The sequence below is a fragment of the Lissotriton helveticus genome, chromosome 4_1 (genome assembly GCF_964261635.1).
Source record: "Lissotriton helveticus chromosome 4_1, aLisHel1.1, whole genome shotgun sequence".
Lineage (NCBI taxonomy): Eukaryota > Metazoa > Chordata > Amphibia > Caudata > Salamandridae > Lissotriton > Lissotriton helveticus.
This window is the reverse complement of record NC_136063.1, coordinates 657023998-657051333: the sequence shown is the minus strand read 5'-3', so window position 1 is coordinate 657051333 and position 27336 is coordinate 657023998. Positions and strand designations below refer to the sequence as shown.

The window sequence follows — 27336 nt, the reverse complement described above, 5'->3', positions numbered from 1 at the left end:
CAAACGTGCAGAATTAGAGGCAACGGTGAGGGACTTGGAGAAGACCTACAGACAGACAGGTTCACATAGAGTCAGACGTCAGATGACCATCGCCCGAAAGCAGCTCAAGGCCCGTGACATGGATGCATCAGAGCATGCACTACTTTGCCAGAGACAGAAATATTACACAGGGGGGAATAAGGGTGGAATATTATTGGCCCATAGCCTGTAAGCAGAGGTGCCCTTCCACCGCATACATAGCGTGATAGACCAAGATCAGAAACTTAAAGCGCAAGACATTGCAGCTGAATTTGGCCAATTCTACACTCAGCTATATGGGGCGGACAAGGTATCACCGAGGGACTGTTCTACCTATGTAGAGCAGACCCTGCTGACAACACTATCAGATCACACTGCAGCACCATTAGAGGCTGAAATAACCCAGCGGGAGGTCCTGGAAGCGATAGGGAGACTTAAGTTGGAGTAGGCACCCGGACAGGGTGGGTACATAGTTGCCTTTTATAAGCAATATGCAGCACTATTGTCCCCTGTGCTTTGCTTGGATATACAAGTCCTTTAGCACTTCTGGGGCGCATACAGAGTCCATGAGCACCACAATCATAACATTCCTGCCAAAGCCAGGGAAGGACACCCAATTCTGTACATCCTACCGTCCCATATCCTACTCAATGTAGATGCTAATATTTTTACAGGGATATTGGCACACAGATTGGGACAATACATGCCAGGACTGTTCGATCCTGTCAAATCAGGGTTTATACCCGGCTGCACATGTGGGGGCAACACCAAGTGCCTCTTCCACCTGCTAGATAAGACCCAACAAGCTCAGGCACCAACATTATTTCTGTCAATAGATGCGAAAAGGCATTCGACCGGGTGCACTGGCCATTCCTGCGGCTGGTGCTGGAGGCTTTTGGTCTGGCCCCTCATTTTTTGACAGGGGATTTGGGCTATTTATGCAAACCCGAGAGCACTGGTCCGAGTCAATAACTCCCTACCTTCTCCATTTCCAGAGGGATGAGGCAGGCATGTCCACTTTCACCACTCCTATTCGCGCTCTACATGGAGCCACGAGCGGAGCGCATTCAAAGGCACCCTCTCATTGAAGGAGTATGGATGAGGGACAATCCCACAAGATAGCTTTATTCGTAGATGACATACTACTAGCTGTCACCAAACCTCAACAGGCACCGCCTCCATTGCTAGAGGAACTCACATCATTCAGTGAGGTCTCTGGCTTCAAAGTGAATAACACAAGTCCCAAGCACTAAATATCACCATTACACAAGATGAACAAGCATGCCTTGCTACAGATTTTCCTATTGCATGGGCCAAACTAGGAATCCCATCTTTGGGCATACACATACAAACCACTATAGACAAATTGATGTCAGACAACGACTCTGAATTTGTAAGAATAGTGCAATCTCTCATTCAGTGCTGGCACGGGGACTCCATTTCCTAGTTAGGACATATAGCAGCAGTGAAGTTGTCTCTCCTGCACAAAATCCTATACCTTATGCAGGTAATGCCATTGCAACTGCCCATCTCCATGTTGAAAAAACTACAATCCACCATAGAGTCCTTCATCTGGGGTCGTAAGCGTGCCAGAATGGCCAAGGACCGAGCATATCTCCCAGTGGCCAAAGGAGGACTGGGCATACCCCATCTAGAACGAAATTACCAGGCTGCCCAATTGCGATTCATGATGGAGTGGCAACGCCCACTGACCGAGAAGCACTTCTCTTTTCTAGATCAGGCAGTAGCCGGGATACACATATGGAAAATACCATAACTCCCCCATAGAATTCGCCCGCTGGGAGTATACATTTTCCCCGAGGTCAGGGCCACAATAGGAGTTTGGGACAAGACATGGTCTCCCAAACAACTCTCCACCCCGATTTCCCCTCTCACCCCAAACATGGGAATCCCGGACTTCCCGCAGGCGATGCATGAACGGACCTACTAATGTTGGCAAGACACCAATTGAAAGCGCATTGTAGATCTGTCAATGTGCAGGGCTTGCTGGACTTTACGAGGGTGCAACAGGACTTTGGGCTCCCGGACTCAGAACACTGGTGCTACATCACAGTACGACACTGGGTACCGCGCCCATCAATACGGCCCTATGCAAGCAGGCAGTTGACTCTGTTTGAGCGCTGGCTTCTGTCCAGACGAGATGATGATCACTTACTGTCAGGCATATCAATATTTCTAAACACCATAGCTAACCCCTTACACACACCCGCCAGGAAAAGATGCGAGACAGAATGTTAACGCCAACTCACGGACAAAGAGTGGACTGACATTTTACATCCCGACCGCACATCAGCCACTAGCGCCTCTGGTAAGGAAATACTGCTTAAAATCGTCCACTACTGGTATGATGCCCAGCCCGCCTGGCTCATTGGCAGAGATGGAAAGATGATAAATGCTGGCGCCACTGCACTCACTTAGGTACACTCTCCCACGTGCTGTGGCACTGTCCCAAGCTCCACCGCTATCAGACGGACATCCTTGCGGATATCGACCAGATGTTTGGCACCAAAATACACCGCTTCCCCAGCTATATTTTACTGGGACTGCCCAATGTTCAAACATACCCAGTACACTCAGGTCATCACCCTGGCACTAAGCGCAGCAAAGCAGGTTCTGCTATCAAAATGAGGCGCAGACACTGTCCCAACGCACACAGACTGGCTGCACTTCTAAGGTATGGAAAAGTTAACAGCAGTTATAAGCCATAATTTACCCAAATTTGAGAAAACGTGGGGAGTGTGCATAAAACACTTATCCAACGTATACCGTGAACTCTCATGTGCAGTATATCTACGTGTACTGAGACTCACGTACAGCACCCAGACTGACAATGAAGAGCTTAATAAGAATGTGTGACAATAATTTTAACAGAATTATAATGAATGAGCATGAAACTTTTGTTTTTCTCCCTATGTTGGACCCTGTCCTATGCCCCCCAGTTTCCCCTCCCGTCTATCATGTCGCCTCGCCGGCCATTGGATGTAGGCAAAGGATGTTGTAACTTAAAATCAATAAAATGCTACAATCCTAAAAATGTAGCCACATTTATACTGGAGCCCCAGACCAGCACTCACCCACAGCCTAATTTGCATATGATTTGAACATGTGGTTACCTCCGCCCTTTTAGGGAGGAGGTGTTAACAATGATTTCAACTGATTGCTAGATCGAAATTAGAATACATTGAGGCTTGCTTACTTGGTATTTACCATAGACCCAAAAAAGCCAATATTGCTTCAAAAATCTCAGATCTGGCACCAGTACTGGCTAAGTGAGCCATAACAATGTGATCGAAATCCTCATTACCTTCCACGTCTTAGTATGTGGCAACAATCGGTAGAATATTAGGCGGAGGCAGAAAATAGAGCTTTCCAAAAGGAGGGAAAAAGGGAGGTTGAGCAAGAAACCGAAGGTGGCACATTGGGATGAACTCCTGCAGATACTAAAAGAGTATGAGAAATATGATGAACGTGCACCCTGAAACCACCACAAACATACTCACTCAAAATCTCAAGTTTTCAGCACTGGCGTACTACTTCTTCCAGAACTCTATTCTGAATTGTTCCAGATGGTTGACTGAACTACAGGTAATAATCATAGGGAGGCTTGATGTTGGCTTGTGCAGCACCATTGGACCCTGACAACTTAAAACTTGTGCTTCTACATATGAGAAAACTAGAGTGAAGCAGCCCAGAACCATCAGGGAACCATCCCAAAGTCTTTAGTTACTGCAGCAATTTGCCTTAAGTGCAGAATACCAGCAATCACCAGGTTGACGGTCAGCACCCCTCAATAAGCCAACAGTGGAGCAGAGCATGAGATTCTCCAGTCTGAGTACAAACTTGATCATTTATTTTCCTTCCACAAAGAGACGTAAGAAAGAGATTCCCCGAGGGTCCAGTTTCTGCTTTCTGCCCATGTACTTTTGAGAAATGAAGCTAGAAATAGGATTACAATGGTCCACAGATAAATCAAACTACATGGCCTCTCTCATTCTCTCCTAGGTGACTTTAGTGAACATGAAGAGCAAGATGATTATGCTATTTGAAGTCAACCGATGGCTGTCAAGAAGTCGGCGTGGTGGCGATATTGTGTGTGAGGTCCCGGTGACCAAGAATGGGAAAGCTGTATATCCAGGTCAGTGAGAACCACAGGCTTTTTGGAACTGGGAGATCCTAGCAATAACATTAATTGATGCCTAATTTTAAAGGTCACCATTTGAGGACTGACATTTCCCATTACCACAACTTTCCTCTTTTAGTCTCAAGTACCTCCTCATAAATAATCAAAACTAACATTTGCCAAGCAAATAGGTATTGCCTGTAAAAGGAAGCTCTATTGGCTTAGCCAATGCTTGTTTTCACTGCCATTAGCTGATGCAAAAATGACTGCCAGAGCATCATGATTCATCCGAGCATATGTAGTGGTTTTGGATGAAAGAAATCATTGCAAGATGCCAGGCAAGGTGAACACATACATGGGCCTTCACTGAGATGCACACATCTCGATGCACCAAACATTCTGGCTTTTTTAGTTTACAATTCCATCATGACCATCAACCATGTTAGGTTGCTAAATTATAATTTGAAAAAGAAAGTGTGTGGGGATGCAAAAACGGGGAGCAAACCGCCAACTACCGCTTGCAGCTGCCCATAAAACCAACAGGTAAATAAAACATGGAGAGGGACTGAAGAGCAACATATGAGAGGGGAGGGAGGAATACAAAAAAGAGAGTGAATATGAGACCAGGGAGAGCCTGATGAGGGGTGGAGAGTAAAATTAGAGAACATTTGGGTGGTTTATTTATAGAGAAATGTGGAGTGATGGCAAAGTTGAGGGGAATTTTACAAAAATAGAATGGTGGTGCAAGGATAAAGCAAACATGCACTCCCAATGAGAGGGTTCTAGAAAATTGATGACACACTTCATGTATGGGTATCTTTATCAATCCTGTTAGTAACATGTGACGTCTTGAGGTCACTTTCAATGCATTCGCAGAGTCCTACACCCTAAACACCCAGCCCTGAGGAAGACCTTCTGAAAATCCTCACCGTCACACACATGAAGGTCGAAACGCGTTGGCACCCCCCACACTAAGGCCAAGGGAACCCCTACACGGAAGGAGTAAATACATCAAAAGGACAGACACATGGGCTGGTTTGCGACAGCCTATACTGTACAGATTTCTCACAGGCCCTCCCTAACCTCTTCACCTTGACCCTAAACGAGTTTGTATAGGTCTTAGCCATCTCAGAGACCCCATACCACACGATTTTAGTAGGACTGCACAACAGATCGTAAATGAGATGATAAAAGTTCATGCTTTATATGTTTTGTTTTGCAACACTGTATATAGATTCATTGCACATATGGTTTCGTGTTATGTTCTAAGAAAAATTGCTGTTGAGACTGTGTAACTTTGTTTCCTTTGAAAACAACGGAAAATGAGTAGTAAATCAACGACATGGTCAAATGCATATTGTGAGTTCTGGTGTTTTTAAAGAGATGGGCGCTCAAAACAGTGGTACTGCTTTATCAAATGCATAAAATTAAATAAGTGAAAGAATTTCTCCTGCAGATAAAGGAAGTATTCTGTAGTTGATTTCATTTGAAAGAATCAATGGTACAGGAGGCATCTGTTCCATGTTACGTATCACTGATTCCAGCCTCCTGTTCCTTAACTGAATCAATCCCTGTTAACAGATCACACATCGCAGGAAAGACATCACCCAAAGGGAGGGGACCTGGTGGCCCATTGGCTAGTAATTGCACGGCACGCAACCCCTCTCCCTGACACATGGGGTCTGGCCGCTACATGGTGGGAGCTCTCCCAGGGCACCCACTGGCTTTTTTTCTTAAAGCCGTGGAGGAAGCCCCAAAGCCCTGGCAACTCCAGCTGGCTTCCCAGCTCCTACGGGAGCCAGCATTGGTCCCAGCCATGAGGAGTAGCTCAAAATGCAGCTCCCTGCGGGCAGGAACAATGTTCCCATGTGTTTCCGTGGCAGGGAAACAGATGAAAGTCGACATCCAGCGGGCGGGAGCATTTTACTGCTTGCTCTCGCTTGGCGGGAGCTTTCAAATAGCTCCCTTCAAGAAAGACCAAACAGCTATGCCCAGAGGGTGTGCACCTTGAGACATTGCAGAAGCTGGCCTTGGGTGTTGGAGGTCCCCAGGGCTAATATTGACTCCAGGAGGGGCCACTTCTTTTTCCTACTGCGCGGGTGTTCCCCAGGTTAGTGGTGGTGTCATGGGCAGAAAACGGTTTTGGGACTCAGCCAGGGCCCAGGTTGGTGGCCTGTCCCGGGGAGGGGGTCCACCTGGCTCCCCTCTCACTTTTCCACAATCTAATTGCCCTGGGAAGGTGGAGTTGTCCCATAGAGACATCTTCTCCTTTGTAATTCAGTTACCACTCCAACTCGGATGTCGTAATTGACCCACAATTGCAGGGAAATTATAAATACCTTTGCACTAGAAAATAGGAGGGAGTTCCCCTTTCACCTCCCTCACCCCTCCATTTGCAATTTGGAAAGGGACACAAAAGCACTCTTCTGAGTAAGAAATACTCAAGGCTTTAGTACATTGTGAAATGACAATATGTGTTCCCAAACCCTGTTATTTTGAATTTTGCAAGTTCTGCTAATGTAAAAGGGCTTTGTACATCAGGCCGCTGGTGCTTTGCTTAGCATGTGGTACATTGGATTTTGACATCTACTTTCACAGTTAACTGATTGACTAATGTGCTCTGCAAAATGGTTTCAAAGTCGTATAACTTACCCCTGCAGAATTAACACTGCATTTTATTCAAATACGTGTTCTGTCCTCAAAATCAAACGTGAACAGAAATCGCATTTGATAATGTTTACTGTGTGCTGTGAACAAAGCGATCTCAATATAAGTTTGCTATTACTTCCTTCATTGTTCTTGAAAACGCATTTCATATTTGCTGCTTCTTCTCGATAATATTTTCTCTCTGCTCTGGTTCATAGTTGTGAGATACCATGTCTACATTTATACTGGAAACCTGCAACATGCAGAAACCAACTCACCGGTTCATGTGTGCATCCGTGGGGAGAGAGGTGACAGTGGTCTGCGGCTTCTTCATAAATCAGATGTCCTGGTTAAATTCCGGAGAGGACAGGTGAGTGATGAAGAGGCAACCTGTTCACATTAGTGGCTGATACCATTGCCTTCTTTCTTATTCTACGTAAGAAATTAAAATGAACGTGTTACCAGTGTAAAACTGAGTGTCACAAATATATTATGATGACGAAGTAGTGTTTTACCAGAAAATTGAGAGGATTAATGTAACATTATGGTATGTTGTTGTGTTTTATGTAAAGTTATGTTCTGCAGTATTTGCAGTGTGCACACTCTCCAATCAATTGGTCTCTGGGGCTTTGAAATAGATTTTACCTGCGATTGTAGCTCCCCTGGACAGTGGTATAGAGGTGGATGTGTGTGGACACTGGCCATTGGGAAAAGTGTGTTGTGGGACATTACAGGTTTTTTCTGGCAGGTTTGTTCCTTATGGGTGAGATGAGTTTTGCAACCAATCATCTTAATCCACGTGGAGTTTGGGTTAACTAGGTAGGGTACATCACATCAGGCTGCAGATCTTCTTATCTTAACCCAAGTCAGCTGTACAGGTGTAGGCCATGGATTGGCCTCTCACTGTTCCCTATACTGCATGGGGTTTGTCACAGCATTTCAATGTGTTGATGGGTACTCGTAATTGAGTGGTTGTGTAATCTGCTACTAAATGGTATGTAGTTGTTCTGCAACTAAGCCTTGAGCTGGTGTATTAGCAGGGTGTCCTGATCTTTACCATTGATCCATGATTAGATGTGTTATGTAACTCATTTAAGGTACTTGACACATGGAGTACTAAACCGTATTCTCCCTAACCATTTGTTCCCGAGTCCCAAATATCCCTGTACCTATAGGGGTTACCAAATCTCTGGTTCCAATTCTCCAGTGTTTCCGCTTGTGTGTTTAGTCAGATATGATGCTTTTGTTTGAAGGTTCACCCTGTCACATCTTTGTAAATTATTCGTCTTGCTCCCCCTGATGCCATAGATATTCCTCTGCAAAGGGTCAGGCAGTGAGGGCTTTATATAGTTCATCGCAAGATGATGCTTGTGCGGGGAGGGATCTGCTCAGTCAAGTAATGACTTATTTGATGGGTCTTATGATCTTGGATGGTTGGGATTTATCTGATGTGGTAAAAGGTGAATAAGCGGCAAAAGTGTGAAATTTGCATAATCTGTGACTGACCTGGGCTCTTCGCAGACTGCATTCACAGTCCTCCCATGTACCCACTGGTACTTAAGAACATTTTTATTGGGCTCCCAAGTAGTGATTATCAGTAATTGTAAAGATTGTGAAATGTCTGTGGTACTTAGAAAGTGTTTGAGACCCACTCAAGATCAATAATCTGAAACATAAGTAATTGTTAATTGGGATTGATTGTTAGGGAATTGCTGGCTTGTTAGGAAAGTGTACATGTGGCCCACCCAGGACTGATTTATCACACATGGACGATCAATTGAACCCTTCATTACCTGTTCTTTGCTGCTGTGCTGCCATCCTGTCCAGGGACCTGCCCGCTGAGTGCCTCACTGTATATTCGGTCATTCTCTACCGTGGAGCGAGGGTCTGCCGGGACTTCAGACCCAAGAGGGCAGCACACTCTCGCGGGATTACCGCCGAGGTTGCAGGCCACTGAGGAGGATAAAACTACGTCGGGGCTCCCGAACCGCGGGACGTCCAATTGAACCCTTCATTACCTGTTCTTTGCTGCCGTGCTGCCGTCCTGTCCAGGGACCTTTCCACTGAGTGCCTCACTGTATATTCGGTCATTCTCTACCACGGAGCGAGGGTCTGCCGGGACTTCAGTACTAAGAGGGCAGCGCACTATCGCGGGATTACCCCCAAGGTTGCAGGGCTCTGAGGAGGATAAAACAACGTCGGGGCTCCCGAACCGCGGGACGTCCAATTGAACCCTTTATTACCTGTTCTTTGCTGCCGTGCTGCTGTCCTGTACAGGGACCTGCCCGCTGAGTGCCTCACTGTATATTCGGTCATTCTCTACCGTTGAGCGAGGGTCTGCTGGGACTTCAGTCCCAAGAGGGCAGCGCGCTCAGGCGAGATTACCGCTGAGGTTGCAGGTCACTGAGGAGGATAAAACAACGTCGGGGCTCCCGCGGCGCGGGACGCCCAATTGAACCCTTCATTACCTGTTCTTTGCTGCCGTGGTGCCGCCCTGTCCAGGGACCTGCCCGCTGAGTGCCTCACTGTATATTCGGTCATTCTCTACCACAGAGCGAGGGTCTGCCGGGACTTCTGTCCCCAGAGGGCAGCGCGCTCTTGCGGGATTACCGCCGAGGTTGCAGGCCACTGAGGAGGATAAAACAACGCGGAGCTCTCGTGGCGCGGGACATCCGCGGGCTCACCCTGGCAAAGCCCAGGCCAAGGGCAGGCCCGTCCTACGCCCGTCAGCGGCCGGATGAGGCTGGGCTAGGCTACGGCTCTTGGCTGTACGTGCTGGACACTGAACTGAAGGTACTGTGTTTGCTGCCTGATACGGGAGCCTGTTGAAAGCCGATTCTCTCTCAGGATAAACTTTGGTCTCCCCTCTGGACTAACTCTTAGCTGTTAGCTCTAATATTGATATATATCACTTTTCATTGTATAGATAGGTCATTATGGGAAAAAGAAACACTGTTACTGTACCACCTAAAAAGAAGCAAGGGAAAGCGAGGAAAAGGCATCTTTATCACTCATGAACTATCTTACTGGCGCAATGGGTGCCATTGAAAAGCAAATATTAAATGTGGAGGAGGCTATGGTTTCTGATAAATCAAACAGTATTGAAGCTTCTATTGTACCAACCAGTTCTAGCATAAATACTGATATGATTATAATACCTAAAGTGGGCGATACAGATGGTATTATCAAGTGACAAAGCTAGAAATAATTGTGTGGTTAACATTTCTGACCAAATTGAGTGCTCTGACTCAGAAAGTGATCCACAGCCACCCACAAAAAGATCTAGAAATCCTGTTAATTCAAAGAATCAGAATACAGTACCCACTATAAATAAAGGGGAGACAGCAAATACCACTCAAACTAAAGTAATTAATAAGGGTAAGACATTGACTCGGAGTAAGATACAAGGGAGAAAGCAATTGTTAACACTGATGCACAGCTACAGTCTGAGTTAAAAATAAACTGGTGGTATTAGATTCCTTCCTCAGGGACTTTCTAGGAAAATTAAGTGATAGAATAGTCTCAATAGAAGGTAAGCTGACTAAAATTTGCAAAAATAGTGAACAGCAACCGGAAGCTTAAGGCCAAACAAAATCCACTAGCGGATGTAATTTCTGAGCCTAGTACAAATATTGCAGACTTGAACCCAAGCATACAAGGTAGATCAGGAAGGAGGGTCATGGACAGTGTGGGGGGAGCAGGTTTTTTTGCTCAGAATGGGGGTGAACAAAATCACCTTGAGGGGCATGGTCTGACCAGTACAGCAGATATGTTGAAAAGCCCCGACCCCGAGCATATAGTGTCATTTATAGATCTCCCACCGGCTGTTACTCTCTATGTGGTGATACTTACTTACGTGCCAAAGCTACGTAAAGGGACACATGAGACATGGAAAAGCCTAAGAAATAAATCAATTTCGTGGATTGGACAAAGAAGAGGCCTGACCAGTAATCTGTTTAATGAGTTTAAAATGGCCAGGAGGGTGGGCTGGATAGGGAGTGGGTATAAAGTATATGACGGTGATTGTGTTATTTTGACCTTCAAAACTCCACTCTTAATAGATAGAATTTTGAGAAGGGCATATAATGGATCATCTAGAAACGATCAGATTAATATAGTTCCATTAGGTTATTTCTATAAACCTAGAGAATTAGGCTGCCATCCACAGAGAAAAGATATACCTTGGTCACCACCACGTACAAATTATGGAATACCAACTTTCAACCGTTTTAATATGCTATAGAACCTGGAAGAGGTGGATTGACAAAGCTTATCTAAAAGTGCCTCCCGAAGGTAATTTCTGAACTAAGGGATGTAGCTTGTTTGGATAGCACACTTATGATTCTCACCGGTGATATTGGTATATGGGGTGGAGATACCGTAGTAAATTGTGGTGATACTGCTTCCGTAAATTTCCCAGTAGCCGAAATATCAAGCTGTATGGAACCAGGAGGATGTATTATGGCCGAATTCACCCACTCGGCACCAAGAGAATGTGTACTTGGGTCAGGAACTGTAGAAAGTGTGACGTCAATAGGAGGATGGGTCGAGATGGGTATATGTAACTTTATGTTCTGGAACATCGCCGGCCTAAAAACAAAACTCAATAATGTTTTATGGATTGATATCATTCACCAATTTGACGTGTTTAGCCTCCAGGAAACATGTGTCACTGAACCTATTCATCTTAATGGCTACAGGACCATTCCTACTGATGCTGTACCATCTAAATATGGTAGAGCCAAGGGGGGCTTATGCACGTATGTATCTAACTTAATTTTATTTAAGTAAATAGACATGGTAGGGGCAGATAGCTTCTATCAAATAATTAGTATGAGGGTCAATACTGCCTGCTCCGTAATACTTTTGAATTAATATAATAACATCCCCTGTCATATGCGAGTAGGAGTCTTAAAGGATATCCGAAATCATATGTATAAATTGTGGGACAAGGGGAATAAAGATGTGATTGTGGTATGGGGAGGATATTTTAATATTGCCCTCTGTCAACATTCGGATAATGCTAATTGTGGTCTTACTTATGATAAGGAACTTTTCCTCCCCCATTTCCCCCATACATTATATGGTGAATGTCTAAATGATTTAATATTTGAGTTGGACATTTTTAGTTGCCCTGCAGTCCCCCTCGGCCCTACATTTAATGGGCAAGGTTCTATTTCTATAATAGATTTTATCCTGGTTTCTAATTGTCATGGGTCCATTGTTGCAGATTTTTCTCAACATGATCTTGTGTTGAGTGACCATTTTCCTCAGAGTGTAGGATTAATGTTATTCGGACAAACTGTGGTCAAACATAATGGTCCTGATGAAAACATTATATTATCTAGACAAAACGGCTATAGTCTAAGTTTGGAAAAGGTAATACCCGCAGATTTTCTGGCAGGGGTGGTAATTAACTGTTAAGAAGCAATTATGGTATGCTTGCAAGAAAAGTCTAACCCGGAGGATATTATTGATAATTTTGTGACAATTACAAACTACATTTAAAGTGCACTAACGGTTACTTGTAAGAATATGAAAAATCATCAAAATAGAAAGGGTTGGGTTGATCCAAATTGTACCAGAGCACACAGAAACTTAAAATACACTCTGCATCATGAAGTGAAAGATAGAGAGAAAATACGCTCTGCACGGAGAGAGTATAAACGGGCCATTAAGGAGAGAAAGAAAGATTTAAAAGCAGAGGCCTGGATAGCACTTCATGAAGCATCAATAGCAAAAGATCCTTGTGCTTTCTGGAAGGCAGTAAATGCTCCTTTTTTTAATGATAAGACTGCCTCAGCAATTGAACTAGCTATTTCTGATAATAGATGGGTTGACATTTTTTCCCTTCTTTATGATCAGATAGAAAGACAACCATCAGAGCAAACACATACAGCGGGTGTGTTAGAATCATTAAATTTAGATGCTAGTAAAGAACAGGGCTTATCTGTTACGGAATCATGGAATGCTTATATGTTGGAAGAGGTAAATATAGCATTTGCTCTAGTGCAGGAGGGAAGGCCGCAGGGCTGGACAGTGTTCCGGTCGATGTATTCAAAGCTAATATTGACTTATGGGGGCCCCTACTTACCCAATTATTCAATGCCTCAGTCTCAGCCAGATTTCTTACCACTTGGTATGAGTCTATCCTCGTACCCATATATAAAAAAGGGTATAGAAATGACCCGGCCTATTACCGGCCCATATCTATACTAGATTCAACAGTAAAAAAATTAGGCTGAGTTCTACTGAACAGGCTGCAAGACTGGGCTGAAGCAGGGACAGTAATTAGCGACGTACAATTCGGCTTTAGGAAAAATCTAGGTACCATTGAGCAGGGCCTAAATTTGAATAGTTTACTAAATAAATACATTAAGGCCAAAAAGGTGCCCTTATATCTGGCCTTTGTCGATTTAACCTCGACATTCGATTGTGTTGACCACAATAAATTGTGGTCCACTCCTGAGAAAATGGGCATAGATACCTCACTGATTTGTTTTATTAGAGAGTTTTATCTAGGGGCCAGGGCACAGGTTTGTAATGGGAAAGGGGGTGAATGCACTAGACACTTTGAAGTGAAACTAGGGGTTAGGCAAGGGTGCGTTCTGGCACCCTTCCTTTTTACTTTATATATAAATGATGTTGAGAATTTACCCGTCCAAGGATGTAAAGATCTCCCTGATGCTGGTAAGCGGCCCATCCTTGCTTTATTATATGCGGATGACGCCGTTTTAATGGCACGTACTCAGCTGGGTTTGCAAAGGGTGGTTACCACCTTTGCAAATTATATGTCAGTGAGAGGCCTTACTATTAACCCCACAAAAACATTTGTAATGGACTGTGGACCAGGGTGCTCTAAGAAAAAATCTATTTATATTGACCACAAACAAATAGATTCTACAAGGATGGGTATTTTGTTTGATACCACAAGGTCATGGGTGCAAGCCGTTAAATCAAGGAGGCTACTTTATATTAAAACCTTGTCTGCACTTTCAAATTTTAGTAGGAGACTTGGAAGACGACCAGCTGTGGAACTCCTAGAAATTTACAAGGCTAAATGTGTTAGCGTAGCTACATATGGAACAGGCATATGGGGATATGCGGAAGTAGGCTCAATCCAGGCAGCAGAAAATATGTTTTTAAAGTTTTTACTGATGGTCCCCAGAAGTACGTCCTCTTTTGTGTGCCATACTGGAGGACTTAAGGACTGACTTAAGTAGAAGACATAATCATAATAAAGATTCAACCAGTAGAAGACATAATCATAATAAAGATTCAACCAGTCCTTTTATGGCACAGGATATGGATTACCGAGGAGACACATTTTAATAGGAGAATATTAGTTGACAGTAAGATCTTGGAAGGGGTAAGAAGGATTGGATGGTTATCCTATGTAAAAAAGTTTGTGTATGATATAGGACTGTCCAAATTCTATGATAATCCATCTACTATGGCTGAAATGAACAGAAAATCTCTCAAGATTATTTGTCTAAATTATCTGGCAGACCGTTGACAGTGTGCCGAACTAAGTAAAACCACGGTTCAGGCACACAACCTTACAATAACAACATTCTGCCTTCAGCCATTTTTACGCCTCCCAATGAATAATTATGATCGATTTCTGCTGACACGGTTTCGCCTGGGTTCCCTTCACAGACTATTAACCTTCCCAGTAGCTAACGATTGGACAAAAAATGTATGTAAATGTCCTTGTGATGATGTGTCAGAGCAATCCAGCATACATGTTCTGTTGTTTTGTAAATTTTATCTATCTCAAAGGAAAAAAATGGATTGTACCGCGCTTAAAAGAATTAGGATTGAGGCTCTGTCATCCTGCATATGTGGCACTTCAGCAACTGGAGACAGTCTTTGTGGTATTCTCAATTGCGGTCTTTTAAAAAAAATGTTTTTAGAATACGAAAATCAATTATAATGTGATCCTGGTGTATAACCTGCCCTTTTCTATTTCTGTATTTTACTGTTTTTAAATAGAGATATTCTATTTTAAAATGTATGATTATTATTATGTGCTTTTATGGTTATGTATTATTGACTTGACTTGACTGATTTATCACACATGTTTATTTGCTTAGCAAGTTTTTATTGTGATCTGTAACATAGCAACATTCTAGTGCTCTCTATCAAGTAACTGAAACAGATGCAGTATCGGTGTAGAGTGTTGCATAAAGCAATTACAATATATCACTCTGTAAACAAATTCTGTTCAGGTGTAAAATATTTAAAATGTTTTTGTATGGTACTAACCCCTTTCCATGGGGCATATGTGTGTTGTTTCATGGAATTATTTAAAATGGTGTATTTAACTTCCTGCTGGCAGTGATGTGGCTTACACTGGAGGAACAGTATTCTGTTCTAAGGCTCTTCTAGGTCTGAAAAAGCCCCCAAAAGTAAAGTCCTCAGTGAGTCAACCTTCACCTTGGACTTCTTAAACCATGAGATACCAGGGAGTGGTATGGTCTCTGTAAGGTCAAGAAAATGCCTACAATCTTGTCATATACCATAATTGTTTCAGTCTACAGTAGCTACTATAACAACAGAAATTCACAATTGATGATGCAAAAACATATACAAGCATATTTCATAAAACTCAGCTAATTCTTTAGAACACTGTACAGAATACATTCCAACATATGTGTGGCAAGCCTGCCTTTTGAATGTTTTTATCTACTTTGAGAAGGTGGGGTAGCCCACCAATTCCATTCCAGAATGTTTCGTTAACAAATCCCAATCTTTAGTTTTGTCTTCCTAAATTCACCAGAATAGGTTAAAAAACCATTTGGATGCTTTAAAGTGCTGGAATTCAATAGCAATGTTTTAAAGTTTTGTTAACAATTGAAATTGTAAGGAAAACAATTGTACAGTTGTATCAGCAGTTGAACATGGTTGAATGTGTTATATGTCATTTAAAGGCCTGTTTCTCAGAGAATGTCATTAGAAATAAATCTTCCATTTTGAGTTTTGTTGTGAATCACAAAAGTTTTGATTGCACATAATGAATTCATCACTTTTTCTACCTGGAAACTCAACACTATACAAGATGTTAAAGAAATCCACTCTTGGCAATACTTGAAGTCTGAGCATGGTTATTAAAAAAAATATGCAAAGTGTAATATCGCTATACAAAACATCATAGATTCCCCCTTATAACTGTTAAGTTAACATGGCCTTTTTATATATATTTTCCACTAAGAGGAAAAACATGACACTGACACTCAGATGTGAGTCCCTTGCTCATTGCACCATCAGGATTCAAGCAAGCCGGGCCGACGACGGCTGAAATGCCAGAAACCGGTCCCCGGAAGCTTGTTTCCTTCCCAGTGTAAGAATTGGCTTGGTAGTTTGGTTTGCCCTGTTCCCATCATGCACTGGGACAGGAACAGACTAATTTGCATATAGCCAGGTTCTGAACTGGGATGGTGCAGTGAGCTAAAAAACGGTGTTGGATCTAGCCCTGATCTCTTGACTGGGTGAGAGTATTCTGCTTAATTCAGAAACTCTGTCCATCACCACCCCTTGTTGTTAAATATTTTGTCCACCCTAAGCGTGGAAGGGTATACTCAGATGTGAGTCCCTTGCTCATTGCACCATCAGGATTCAAGCAAGCCAGGCCGACGACGGCTGAAATGCCAGAAACCGGTCCCCGGAAGCTTGTTTCCTTCCCAGTGTAAGAATTGGCTTGGTAGTTTGGTTTGCCCTGTTCCCATCATGCACTGGGACAGGAACAGACTAATTTGCATATAGCCAGGTTCTGAACTGGGATGGTGCAGTGAGCTAAAAAACGGTGTTGGATCTAGCCCTGATCTCTTGACTGGGTGAGAGTATTCTGCTTAATTCAGAAACTCTGTCCATCACCACCCCTTGTTGTCAAATATTTTGTCCACCCTAAGCGTGGAAGGGTATACTCAGATGTGAGTCCCTTGCTCATTGCACCATCAGGATTCAAGCAAGCCGGGCCGACAACGGCTGAAATGCCAGAAACCGGTCCCCGGAAGCTTGTTTCCTTCCCAGTGTAAGAATTGGCTTGGTAGTTTGGTTTGCCCTGTTCCCATCATGCACTGGGACAGGAACAGACTAATTTGCATATAGCCAGGTTCTGAACTGGGATGGTGCAGTGAGCTAAAAAACGGTGTTGGATCTAGCCCTGATCTCTTGACTGGGTGAGAGTATTCTGCTTAATTCAGAAACTCTGTCCATCACCACCCCTTGTTGTTAAATATTTTGTCCACCCTAAGCGTGGAAGGGTATACTCAGATGTGAGTCCCTTGCTCATTGCACCATCAGGATTCAAGCAAGCCGGGCCGACGACGGCTGAAATGCCAGAAACCGGTCCCCGGAAGCTTGTTTCCTTCCCAGTGTAAGAATTGGCTTGGTAGTTTGGTTTGCCCTGTTCCCATCATGCACTGCGACAGGAACAGACTAATTTGCATATAGCCAGGTTCTGAACTGGGATGGTGCAGTGAGCTAAAAAACGGTGTTGGATCTAGCCCTGATCTCTTGACTGGGTGAGAGTATTCTGCCTAATTCAGAAACTCTGTCCATCACCACCCCTTGTTGTTAAAGCAAAAACATATACAAGCATATTTCATAAAACTCAGCTAATTCTTTAGAACAGTGTACAGAATACATTCCAACATATGTGTGGCAAGCCTGCCTTTTGAAACCAAAATATAGATACCACCACAGATACCACCACAGGTGCAGAGCTTTTTCATGTGAAAAAGGCAGAAGACATTGATAAGAGTTGCATGCAAAATAACATTTAGATGCTCTGTAAGGATATTCAAAATTCTCGCATAGAGTTACCAAATATGAGTGAAGATCAGAAGCAAAGCAGTCTGTGTGCATCTTTACCTATCAAGGATATGCAATGGCAGCTGTTTAAGCAACATAGGATTAACTGTTGTGGCATTTTTATTTTAGGTGATACCTCACAGGACTTGGCATGTAATAGTTGACTGTTAAGTGTTTGATGGAACACAGCTTTGCATCGTTGTCTTTTTTCCTTTCTTACACCATACTTATCCTTAACATTTGGGTTAATTCGTAATATTTTCCCAAACTTGAAACACATTTGTGCTGTTTTCCATAATGGCGAACTGCCTGCAAAGGTAGTTTTCATCATACTTGACTGCCATTTTGAAAGTTCCCAAAATGTTGGCAAAGCAACTCTCCCATCCCACTTCATTCCTTCATCTTTTTTGGCCCATATCCTATATGTGCTCAGACAGAAGAGCCCACAGATACCCAAACCTTTCCATTTTAATGAACTGATCTCCAGATGAAGATCATATGACTCTAAATAAGTATTAAAATGTAGAAGAATAGATGGTAATTGGTGAAATTGAAGCGCAAACTTCTAGGTGTAAAAAGAGAAATTTCAAATCTGCCCCAACATTTTGTCTTCGAAAAATGATTGTTTATTAATTTTTTTAATTCTCAAAAGGTCTGTGTGAGTAAATTGGAATGAGATAAAAATGTTGTTTTGGATTTTTATAAAAGCATGTCTTATGTCACATGATTTTCCTAAAGAGAGGTAATTAACATTTCCAGCATTCAATTTTGTAACCGGATTGCAAAATATTGGAGTAATTTGTGAAAAAGGTCTAGGTCTATAGACATTGTAAGCATGTCAAAAGGATTTGGTTAACTGTTTTTAGAACTTATCAGAGTGGTTACACTTGAACCTCCAATTCAATTGTGTTTAAAACACCCTAACAAAGTTTGCAACTTTTAGTAAATAAACACATTTTTATGTAATTCATGAGAGTGAACTTTGGGTGATTCCAGCCAATTTGAACCTCTTTTTATAAAGACCCATAGAGATTGTTTTAATCAAAAACAAACATCACCTCCTTAATTTTTTGTCACGAAATAACCCCCTCTTTACGTTCTATCCTGCTAGAGATTAAGTCTAAAAAGTCTTGCTCCATACGAGTAATCTTAGCATTCCCCCCCAGCCTTCAAGACAACTGTTATTGTAATTGTAAATGAAACTGTAATCGGAATTGTAGTCCTAACTTGCACACATTACATTACTCACTGTATTTCCTATCTATGATCATTTAGCTCGTGGTGTGCCTCATAACTCAATCACGTCTGGGTTTTCTAACTACACCCCGGGCTTTTGAGCCACCTCCCGGGGAGAAAAGCTGAGACCTAGCTTCTTTTGTGTGATGCCCGGTGGAGCTACCTCGCTAGCTATGGGGGAGATTGACTTTGGGCTCTCTCCTTTGACTATCACCTACGCAGCCGGAATTCGGGCTAACGCTCCCGCGTCTCTCCTGACCTTATCTTCCCCCTCTCCCTTCCCCCAACCCTCCCCTCTCTCCGCTCCTACTCTTTCCAGCTTCTGTCCTCTGCCCTCACATGCCCTTGCCCTTTGTCCCCACCCTGTTTTTCTGTGAACCTCTTCCCTAGCCACTTGAGACCGAACTATTTTGTCTGATGCCCGATGGAGCTACCTGGTTTAGCTAAAGGGGAGATGGGCTGTGGATTCCCTCCTTGGTCGTCACCTACCCAGTCGGTCTTTAGACAGACTTCCTTTTGTCTCTACGATTGTCTCTTCCCTTATCCACACTTTCCCTCCTCCCCTACCCCCCACTAATTTCTCTCTCCTTTCTCTCCTCCCCTTATGTATTGCTGATTGTTTGATATAATGTTTACTTGTTGATCTTCTTCTGGTATATTGTTGAACCACATTGTTGCACTTCCTTTCGTCTCTCCTGTCGTCTCCTCCCGCATCCTCCCTCTATTTATGTGGTAAACAGACAAAATATCGACTTCAAAATATCGAATAGACAAAATATCCACTTCAAAATATAGAATGGACAAAATATTGAATGGACAGAATATAGTCATCAAAAATATTGTTTTTAAAGTAAGTAATGTGATATCAAATTTTAAAAATATAGAAAGTCAAAATATCGAAGTATATAATATAGGTTATTAAAATTATCGAATTTTTAATAATATCGCATTTTTTATAGTGTTTTTTATGTTATTATATGTGTGAAAAGTGTGTATTTATGTTATAATTTATTTTAATTAATGAATGTTATGTTATTTAATTTTTGCGTAATTTAATTCTGTACTGGGTTGTGGGTTTATAGGGGAATAGGGTGGGAAGTAATTTAATTATAATTAATTAAATATGAAAATTATTTTTGAATATTATTTTTAATTAATTGTTAATTAATTTTTATTTGGTAATTAATTACATTTTAATTGCCATTTAATTTTATTTAATTGATTAATTGATAATTATGTTAATTTTACTAATTTATTTTCTGTAGTGGGTTGTGGGTTTATAGAGGAATAGGGTGGGAAGTAATTTAATTATAATTAATTAAATATGTAAATTTCTTTTTGGGTATTTTTTTAGTTAATTGTTAATAATTTTTATTTGGTAATTAATTAAATTTTAATTGCCAATTAATTTTATTTAATTGATTAATTGATAATTATGTTAATTTTACAAATTTATTTTCTGTAGCGGGTTGTGGGTTTATAGGGTAATAGGGTGGGAAGTAATTTAATTATAATTAATTAAATAATTTAATTCATTTATTGGTATTTATTTTGAATTAATTGTTAATTAATTTTTTATTGCTAATTAATTGTTAATTTGTAATTAATTTGTATTAATAGGTAACTAATTGTAATACTTATTTTTAATTTGTATTTTTAATTGATTAATTATTATATTATATTAAATTGGTAATTACTCTTAATTAATCTTTTATAGATATTAATATATATAATTTTATTAATAATATATGAAGTATTTTCTTTCCCTACTGTTGCACTCACTGGAGTGGGAATAGTAATTTTTACCCCTAGGCTATCCAACGCTTTCCCTACTGTTGCACTCTCTGGAGTATTTTTATATTTATTATTATTTTTTGTCTAGGTATATGTTACACGTTATTATGTTTGTAACGTATGAATGACGGTCACCTGACGAAGGCCATTTGGCCGAAACGCGCGTAGTTCTATTCCACCGCATTGCCTTCATCTAATGTTCCATCGACTGGTTACATCGTACAGCACTTTTGTTTATTGTTATATGTTTTTTGTAGTTGAATTGCACTGTCTTATCCAACTTATGTCTATTATATTTAATTGACTGTTAACCATTATGAACTTTATATAACTTTTATGGTAAAAAAACGAGAAAAAGAGTATCAAAAATGTATCAAATATGAAAACAAAAATAGAAATAAAATTTGAAAATATCCTTTGATATAACATTGTCTCACACTATTTTCAAGTGATGTTGTACAGTATTCAATAGTAGGTATATATTTAAGGGCAGTATACATTCATTGAGTTTGCTATATATTTCCTTTCTCTAAACTGTTTACATATTCCCTACGAATAGCAAACTAAATATTTTGTAGGGGTCCCCTTCTTTCATTCCACTCTCTGGAGTGGGAACAGTAATTTTTACCCATAGGCTATCCAACGTTTTTCCTACTGTTGCACTCACTGGAGTGGGCATAGTAATTTTTACCCCTACGCTATCCAACGCTTTCCCTACCGTTGCACTCACTGGAGTGGGAATAGTAATATTTACCCCTACGCTATCCAACGCTTACCCTACTGTTGCACTCTCTGGAGTGGGAATAGTAATTTTTACCCCTACGCTATCCAACACTTTCCCTACTGTTACACTCACTGGAGTGGGAATAGTAATTTTTACCCCTACGCTATCCAACGCTTTCCCTACTGTTGCACTCTCTGGAGTGGGAATAGTAATGTTTACCCCTACGCTATCCAATGCTTTCCCTACTGTTGCACTCACTGGAGTGGGGATAGTAATATTTACCCCTACGCTATCCAACGCTTTCCCTACTGTTGCACTCACTGGAGTGGGAATAGTAATTTTTACCCCTAGGCTATCCAACGCTTTCCCTACTGTTGCATCCTCTGGAGTGGGAATACTAATTTTTACACTCCCGCTATCCTACGGTAAGAATATTGTATATTGTTTAATAATATTATGTTAATATATATATATGTTTGAACAAATAAAATGTAATACATTTTTTATAACTTAAATTAATTATTTAATAATTTTAAGGTTATTTAAGTATTATTAAGTATAATTTAGGTATTTATTTTTAATATTTTATTAATTTTACATTATTTTCAAGAAATTTGATATTTTTACAAAGTATATATTTTTAAACGATATTTTGGAGTCGATATTTTTGTACTTACCTGTTTGTAGATAGGATTTCGATATTTTGTATGTCGATATTTTGGCATTGATACTTTTAGTAGTCTATATTTTGTCCCTCGATATTATGTCAGTGATCCTATTTATGTCTCTCCTTCCCTTCTCTCTATGTATTGAGACTGAACTATTTTGTCTGAGGCCCGATAGAGCTACTTGGTTTAGCTAGAGGGGAGATGGGCCGTGGATTCCCTCCTTGGTCGTCACCTACCCAGTCGGTCTTTAGACAGACTTCTTTTCGTCTCTCCTTATTGTCTCTTCCCTTATCCTCCCTTTCTCACCTCCCCTACCCCCTCCACTACTTTTCTCTCTCTTTTCTCTCCTCTCCTAATTGTATTGCCTATATTTTTGGAAGTATTGTGTAATTGTTGAACTTTCTCTGTTACATTGTTGATTCTCATGTAAAGCGCTCTGATACCTTCGGGTCTAGCCAGCGCTATATAAAACTCTTTAAATTAATAAAATAAAAAAAATGAAAAGATATATATTTAGTTCTAATGACTATTCATTCATTTTATATGAGGAAGTGTGGCTCACTGGTTAGAGGCGGCAGACCCTGAAGCAGAGGTCAGGCCCGGGACCAGGGTTCAAGCCCCGAAGCGGCAGGATCTTGGGCTCAGTGTCCGCGGACTCGATAATTCTCGCCTAGGTGCCTACTCTAATCATGGGTCCCACTCTGCAACTCTAGGCAATAGCTTGCTTAATCTCCACAACGGCCCCAACAACGCTGAGATGCTTGGCTTCACCTTGGGGGTGCCCAGGAGTGGGCACTTCACAGGGAAAGCCAGGATGGGTTCCACAGCGGTATGCGTACCAGCGCTTTGAGACCCCCCTGGGGGTGATATGTGCGCTATACAAATACAAATACAAAATTATTATTATATGAACTTTGTGTACACTTTCAAAAATGTTCACTTGCAAAAAAATAACATAACATGTTTAGTGAGTTAAAGTCTAAAATGCATCCATTGGTATGTCTTCAGGATATTGATTTCCTTTACTTCATCTTAAACTGAGAAGGAAATGGATAACTTGGGTATCTAAAGCAATGATGCAATAAGTCCATGTTTGCTTCTGGCATTACCCTCATAAGAGGATCCAGATTTATAAGGCAAATTAAATTCTGCCCCCTTGAGTTTTTGGGGCCTCAAATTAGGGACTGAATGAATCTGAATATAAATGGTTCAAGAACTTAATGATACCTCCTGCCAAACTTAATTTCTTTTCATGATTCTTACATGTGAACTTCCCTGAATAATACTTTTACCCAACTACTAGTTTTGGTTAAAACTTTGTGCAGTGCAGCTAAAGGAAGGACAGGGGCAGAATAATCTATGTGTGAGACACTAATCAGCTAAACTTGCAAAGTACAGAAGAAATATCTGGCTTAAGGTTAAAGAAGGCAGGTTGCAAATAGTTGGTTGAAATTACGCAGCTACTTTTTTTGACCTGACTTTCATCTTGCAATGTGACCGATGTGCTAAGAGGTCACTTCACAAAATGTTCTGTGGTATGGGGTGGTCACAGAAATACCAGCTTAATTAATATTAATTATGCATGTCACCATTTAGACATACTTAGGGTGACACATGCAGTGGTCCCCAGGACCACTGCCTACTCTCCTTATTGCCATTTGAAATAATTCCCAAATGAGAAGTTGTCTGACGGCGCCAGCTTTCCCTTCTCAAATGTGTTGCCACCTCCGTTGAGGTGCCAGTAACTGTTCAATGGTTTGCAACCACAACTGTGGAAAAACATTAATGATCTGCCCTATTGTGATTCAGCAATAGGAATGGATGCCCCTTTTAAGCTTTCTTCTAATTGTGTCCTCGATAGAAGGCATAAATCAATTTGGAAAGGCTTTTCTGATTTACCAAATGGGTTGAGCAGATTGTAAATAAAATGTTGCAGCTGTAAAACTTGTGATTTGGTGTATTGTAGGGTGGGCTACTGCAAAATGGTTTCATAAATCAGGCCCATTATTCTAAACATGTTTCAGAGCGAGCGAGGAAGGAATGAAGCAGACACGCAGGAGAAACGGGAAGAGGCGGCTGCAGTAGCGTCCTCTGAGCATTGAGTACTGCGGTGGGCGCCGCGAGACGCGAAACCCGCGAAAACCCGCTTACTAATCGGCAGAACCGGCAGAATCAGTGCCTTGAAGTTTGGAGCCGAGCGGGGGGGGGGGGGGGTCGCGGTGCTGCGGAGAGTGCATCGGGATGCCGAGCTTTCGGAGGTTGCACGGAGTTGCTCGGAGATCGGTGGCGAGCAGCTGCGCTTGGTGAACCTGCAGCTGAGCCTCCAGCTGACCGGGAGGCGAGCAAGGCGCCCATTCAGGCTCAACCGACCAGGAGTCAACCAGAAAAGTGAAGTGAGAGCTGGAGAGGCAGAAGCAGAGGAGGCTGGTGAGTGGGGAACAGGGAGCAGCACGGCGGCGTGGTGGGGCCATTGAGATTGGGGTCACCGCTACCGCTACACCCACACTCAGCCCACTTACTGCCCCAGCAGAACTTGACAGCCAGACCGCCAGCCAGATCGCCAGTTCACTTCACCCCCCTCCCTCCCCCCTGGGGGGCCATTTCTTCTGTTAGCACCCTTCAGGCATCCTTCAGGCAGAGCCGCTTAGACTTTACAAATGCGGAGGCTTTGAGGCCGTGAGGCTGTGAAGGCGCTCTGCAACGCATCGGTAACTCAGTGCGACACAGCCCTCTCGCAAACCTATTTGCCTTCAACTGCAGCAGGGCTGCAGCAGGAGTAGGAGTAGGAGCTGCGTGGGAAGCCGCCGCAACACGGTAAAGCCGCAAAAAACACTGACAACGCAAGAGCCACGAAGTGCAAGCTCCACACCCTTGCTTTTGGCTGGGCAATTGCCGGCTGCTGGCGTGGTCAGCAGCGGTGGAAGAGGGAGCATAGCAGGAGCAGGAGGGCTCCTGTGACCATCTGATAACACCGATAACACCGAAAAACCCTCTCCTGGTGGAAATCGCATTGCATTATCATCACCAAGCATGAGGTCAGGACGTGTGCGCACTAGTGTCACACCCACTAATAATTCCAGCAAGCGGAAAAGGAAGCTGAAAACACCTGCTGGTTACATTGTCGAACCTCAGGCCAAAACCAGACCAGCTACTCAAATATCTGATGCAATACTTGAACTTACCCAAGACACCAAAAGTTCTGGTAACGCAAATAAATCAGCTTTAGGGGAAAAAGGCCCAAAGATCTTCTCTTTTCAGCCTAAAATAGATACAAAATTCTGTTATCTGAAAAACGCTGGCGACACTCTTCTTTCAGGCCCCACTCCTCTTTCAGGCCCCACTCCCCAATAGGCCTTTTGACCCCTCTACAGCCTCTAATCCATTTTGGCAGCAGAGAGGGCGATGGTTTTATACAACAAAGTATTGCGGCGGATATTACGGGCCTAAACAGCTCGCCCATCCCACCAACAACTGAACAAACAAATGAACCAATAACCATACAATCTCTATCAAGCCATGGCATCAGGAGGCCTGATACCGGAATAAACAAATGTATGGAAGAAGGCTCGGAACTAATAAAGGAGAAGTATTCAATGACAAGGATGGGAGATGATTTGGAATTCACAGATGAAATAAAAGGGTCTCAGAGCCTCGAAGAAAACGCCACTTCAAACATCCCTCTTCCTGAGAGCAAAGCACTACACAAGGCCGGAAGGGGCAACTGCGTCTTACTAGAAGCTTTAAGTATCTATGAGTTGAATAGCCATGAAGAAAAGCAACAGGCAAAGGAAAGACCTCATTTGCCCACTAAAGCAACGGTAAATATAAAAAAGCTAGAGGGCAGATTGGAGCACCTTAAAGAAAACCAGTGCCTTGAACATAAAAAACTATCTGTCATATCACCATCTCAACACAATTTTCAGACACTCCAACAAAGCGGATGGAGTAATTCAGATGCGAGGGAAAATTTTGATAATTTTCAATGCTTTGAAAAGGAAGAACGGGAGGCCCACCCCAAAATCCACGTTCAAGACCACAGTAGGAACAACACTATAGCAGGCTCAAAGGCGGAGGCGCAAGAGGACCTGCAAATAAAAACAAATGCACAAGGAAGTCCAAAGAACGTACCCGAGAAACAATTGGAAAACATGAACCAGTCGGAGAACGGGAATGCATGGGCAAGCTTATTAAAAACAGTGCATCTTTTGGTAGAAGCCCTGCAATATCAGTTCGACAAAATGGACACCCAATTGACTTTAATGAACACCTTGGCATTATTCGTGGTTTTATTGATAGTTAGGTACACTGAACACCTTTGTACAGAACATTCAAGACTATGCCCTAGCCAACAGCCAAAACTGCGGTTGCAGCTCAATCGTAGATAAACTAGCAACTCTGCCAACAATGTTAAACGAACTGTGTGCACAAGTAAAAAAATGTGCGTCCAACTATCGCACTGAGTCATTAATTGAAAAACCCCTAACTAGAAACTACACAGACACGATAACTCACCAACTAGTATTCACAAATGGCGAGAATGTTCTCACTACGATTAGACAAACAAAAACAGACAGCAACGTAATATCTGGACAGAACACAAAGACTGAAAATAAAGAGATAGAGATTTCAGAAGAAGAGAAATGGGAAAACAAACTGAATGCGAAACAAAGACGAGCACAAAAACGCAAATGTCGCAACCAAAAACAAATCTGCGAAAAAAATGGATTTATGCTTCTATTCGGGATTACACCAGCCGAGAGCAAGCCTGACGAAGAAAACTCATCAATACCAGAGATAGCTAAAACTAAAGATCCTATTATGAGGGAGGCATCAAGTGGTAACCTCGTCCTCCGAAATGCAGAAGCAAGAGCGATGGAGCAATCACAAGAGGACACGGAAATCGAACCTGCACAACCATCTCTGGAAAGGAATAGCTTTACAAAAGGCAGTAAAAATACTAAAATAGAAAACATGAGGCTAAGCCAGCAGCATGCCCTAAATCAGGAGGGCATGCCACAAGGAACTGCGCAAAATACAAATACTAACGGTCATGCCTCTAAGGGAAGCAATGAGAACTTATGCAACCTAGGCGCAATACGCACAAACTCAGTGACTATAAAGATCGACCGGAACCTCGACCAAATTACGGCCCACACGGGTATAGAGAAGATTTGCACTTGCCATTCCCGAAGCAAGGCCACATCAGATACATCAGCTCCAACCTCTACAAACACAGATCTCCGTCGGGGACAGCACCTTGAGGCACCCTCAGAGCACAACTACATTAGTATGGA

General features: G+C 42.2%; 1 protein-coding gene across 1 annotated transcript in view; it reads left to right on the top strand.

Annotated features, from left to right (window-relative positions):
• Positions 1-27336, top strand: part of RP1 (RP1 axonemal microtubule associated) — a 1491030-nt gene that overhangs the window by 785057 nt on the left and 678637 nt on the right. Inside the window, exons 21-22 of the mRNA XM_078686181.1 lie at positions 4042-4174; positions 7024-7175. Of these exons, the coding sequence (XP_078542307.1) occupies positions 4042-4174; positions 7024-7175 (285 nt within the window). The remainder of the gene's footprint in view (positions 1-4041; positions 4175-7023; positions 7176-27336) is intronic.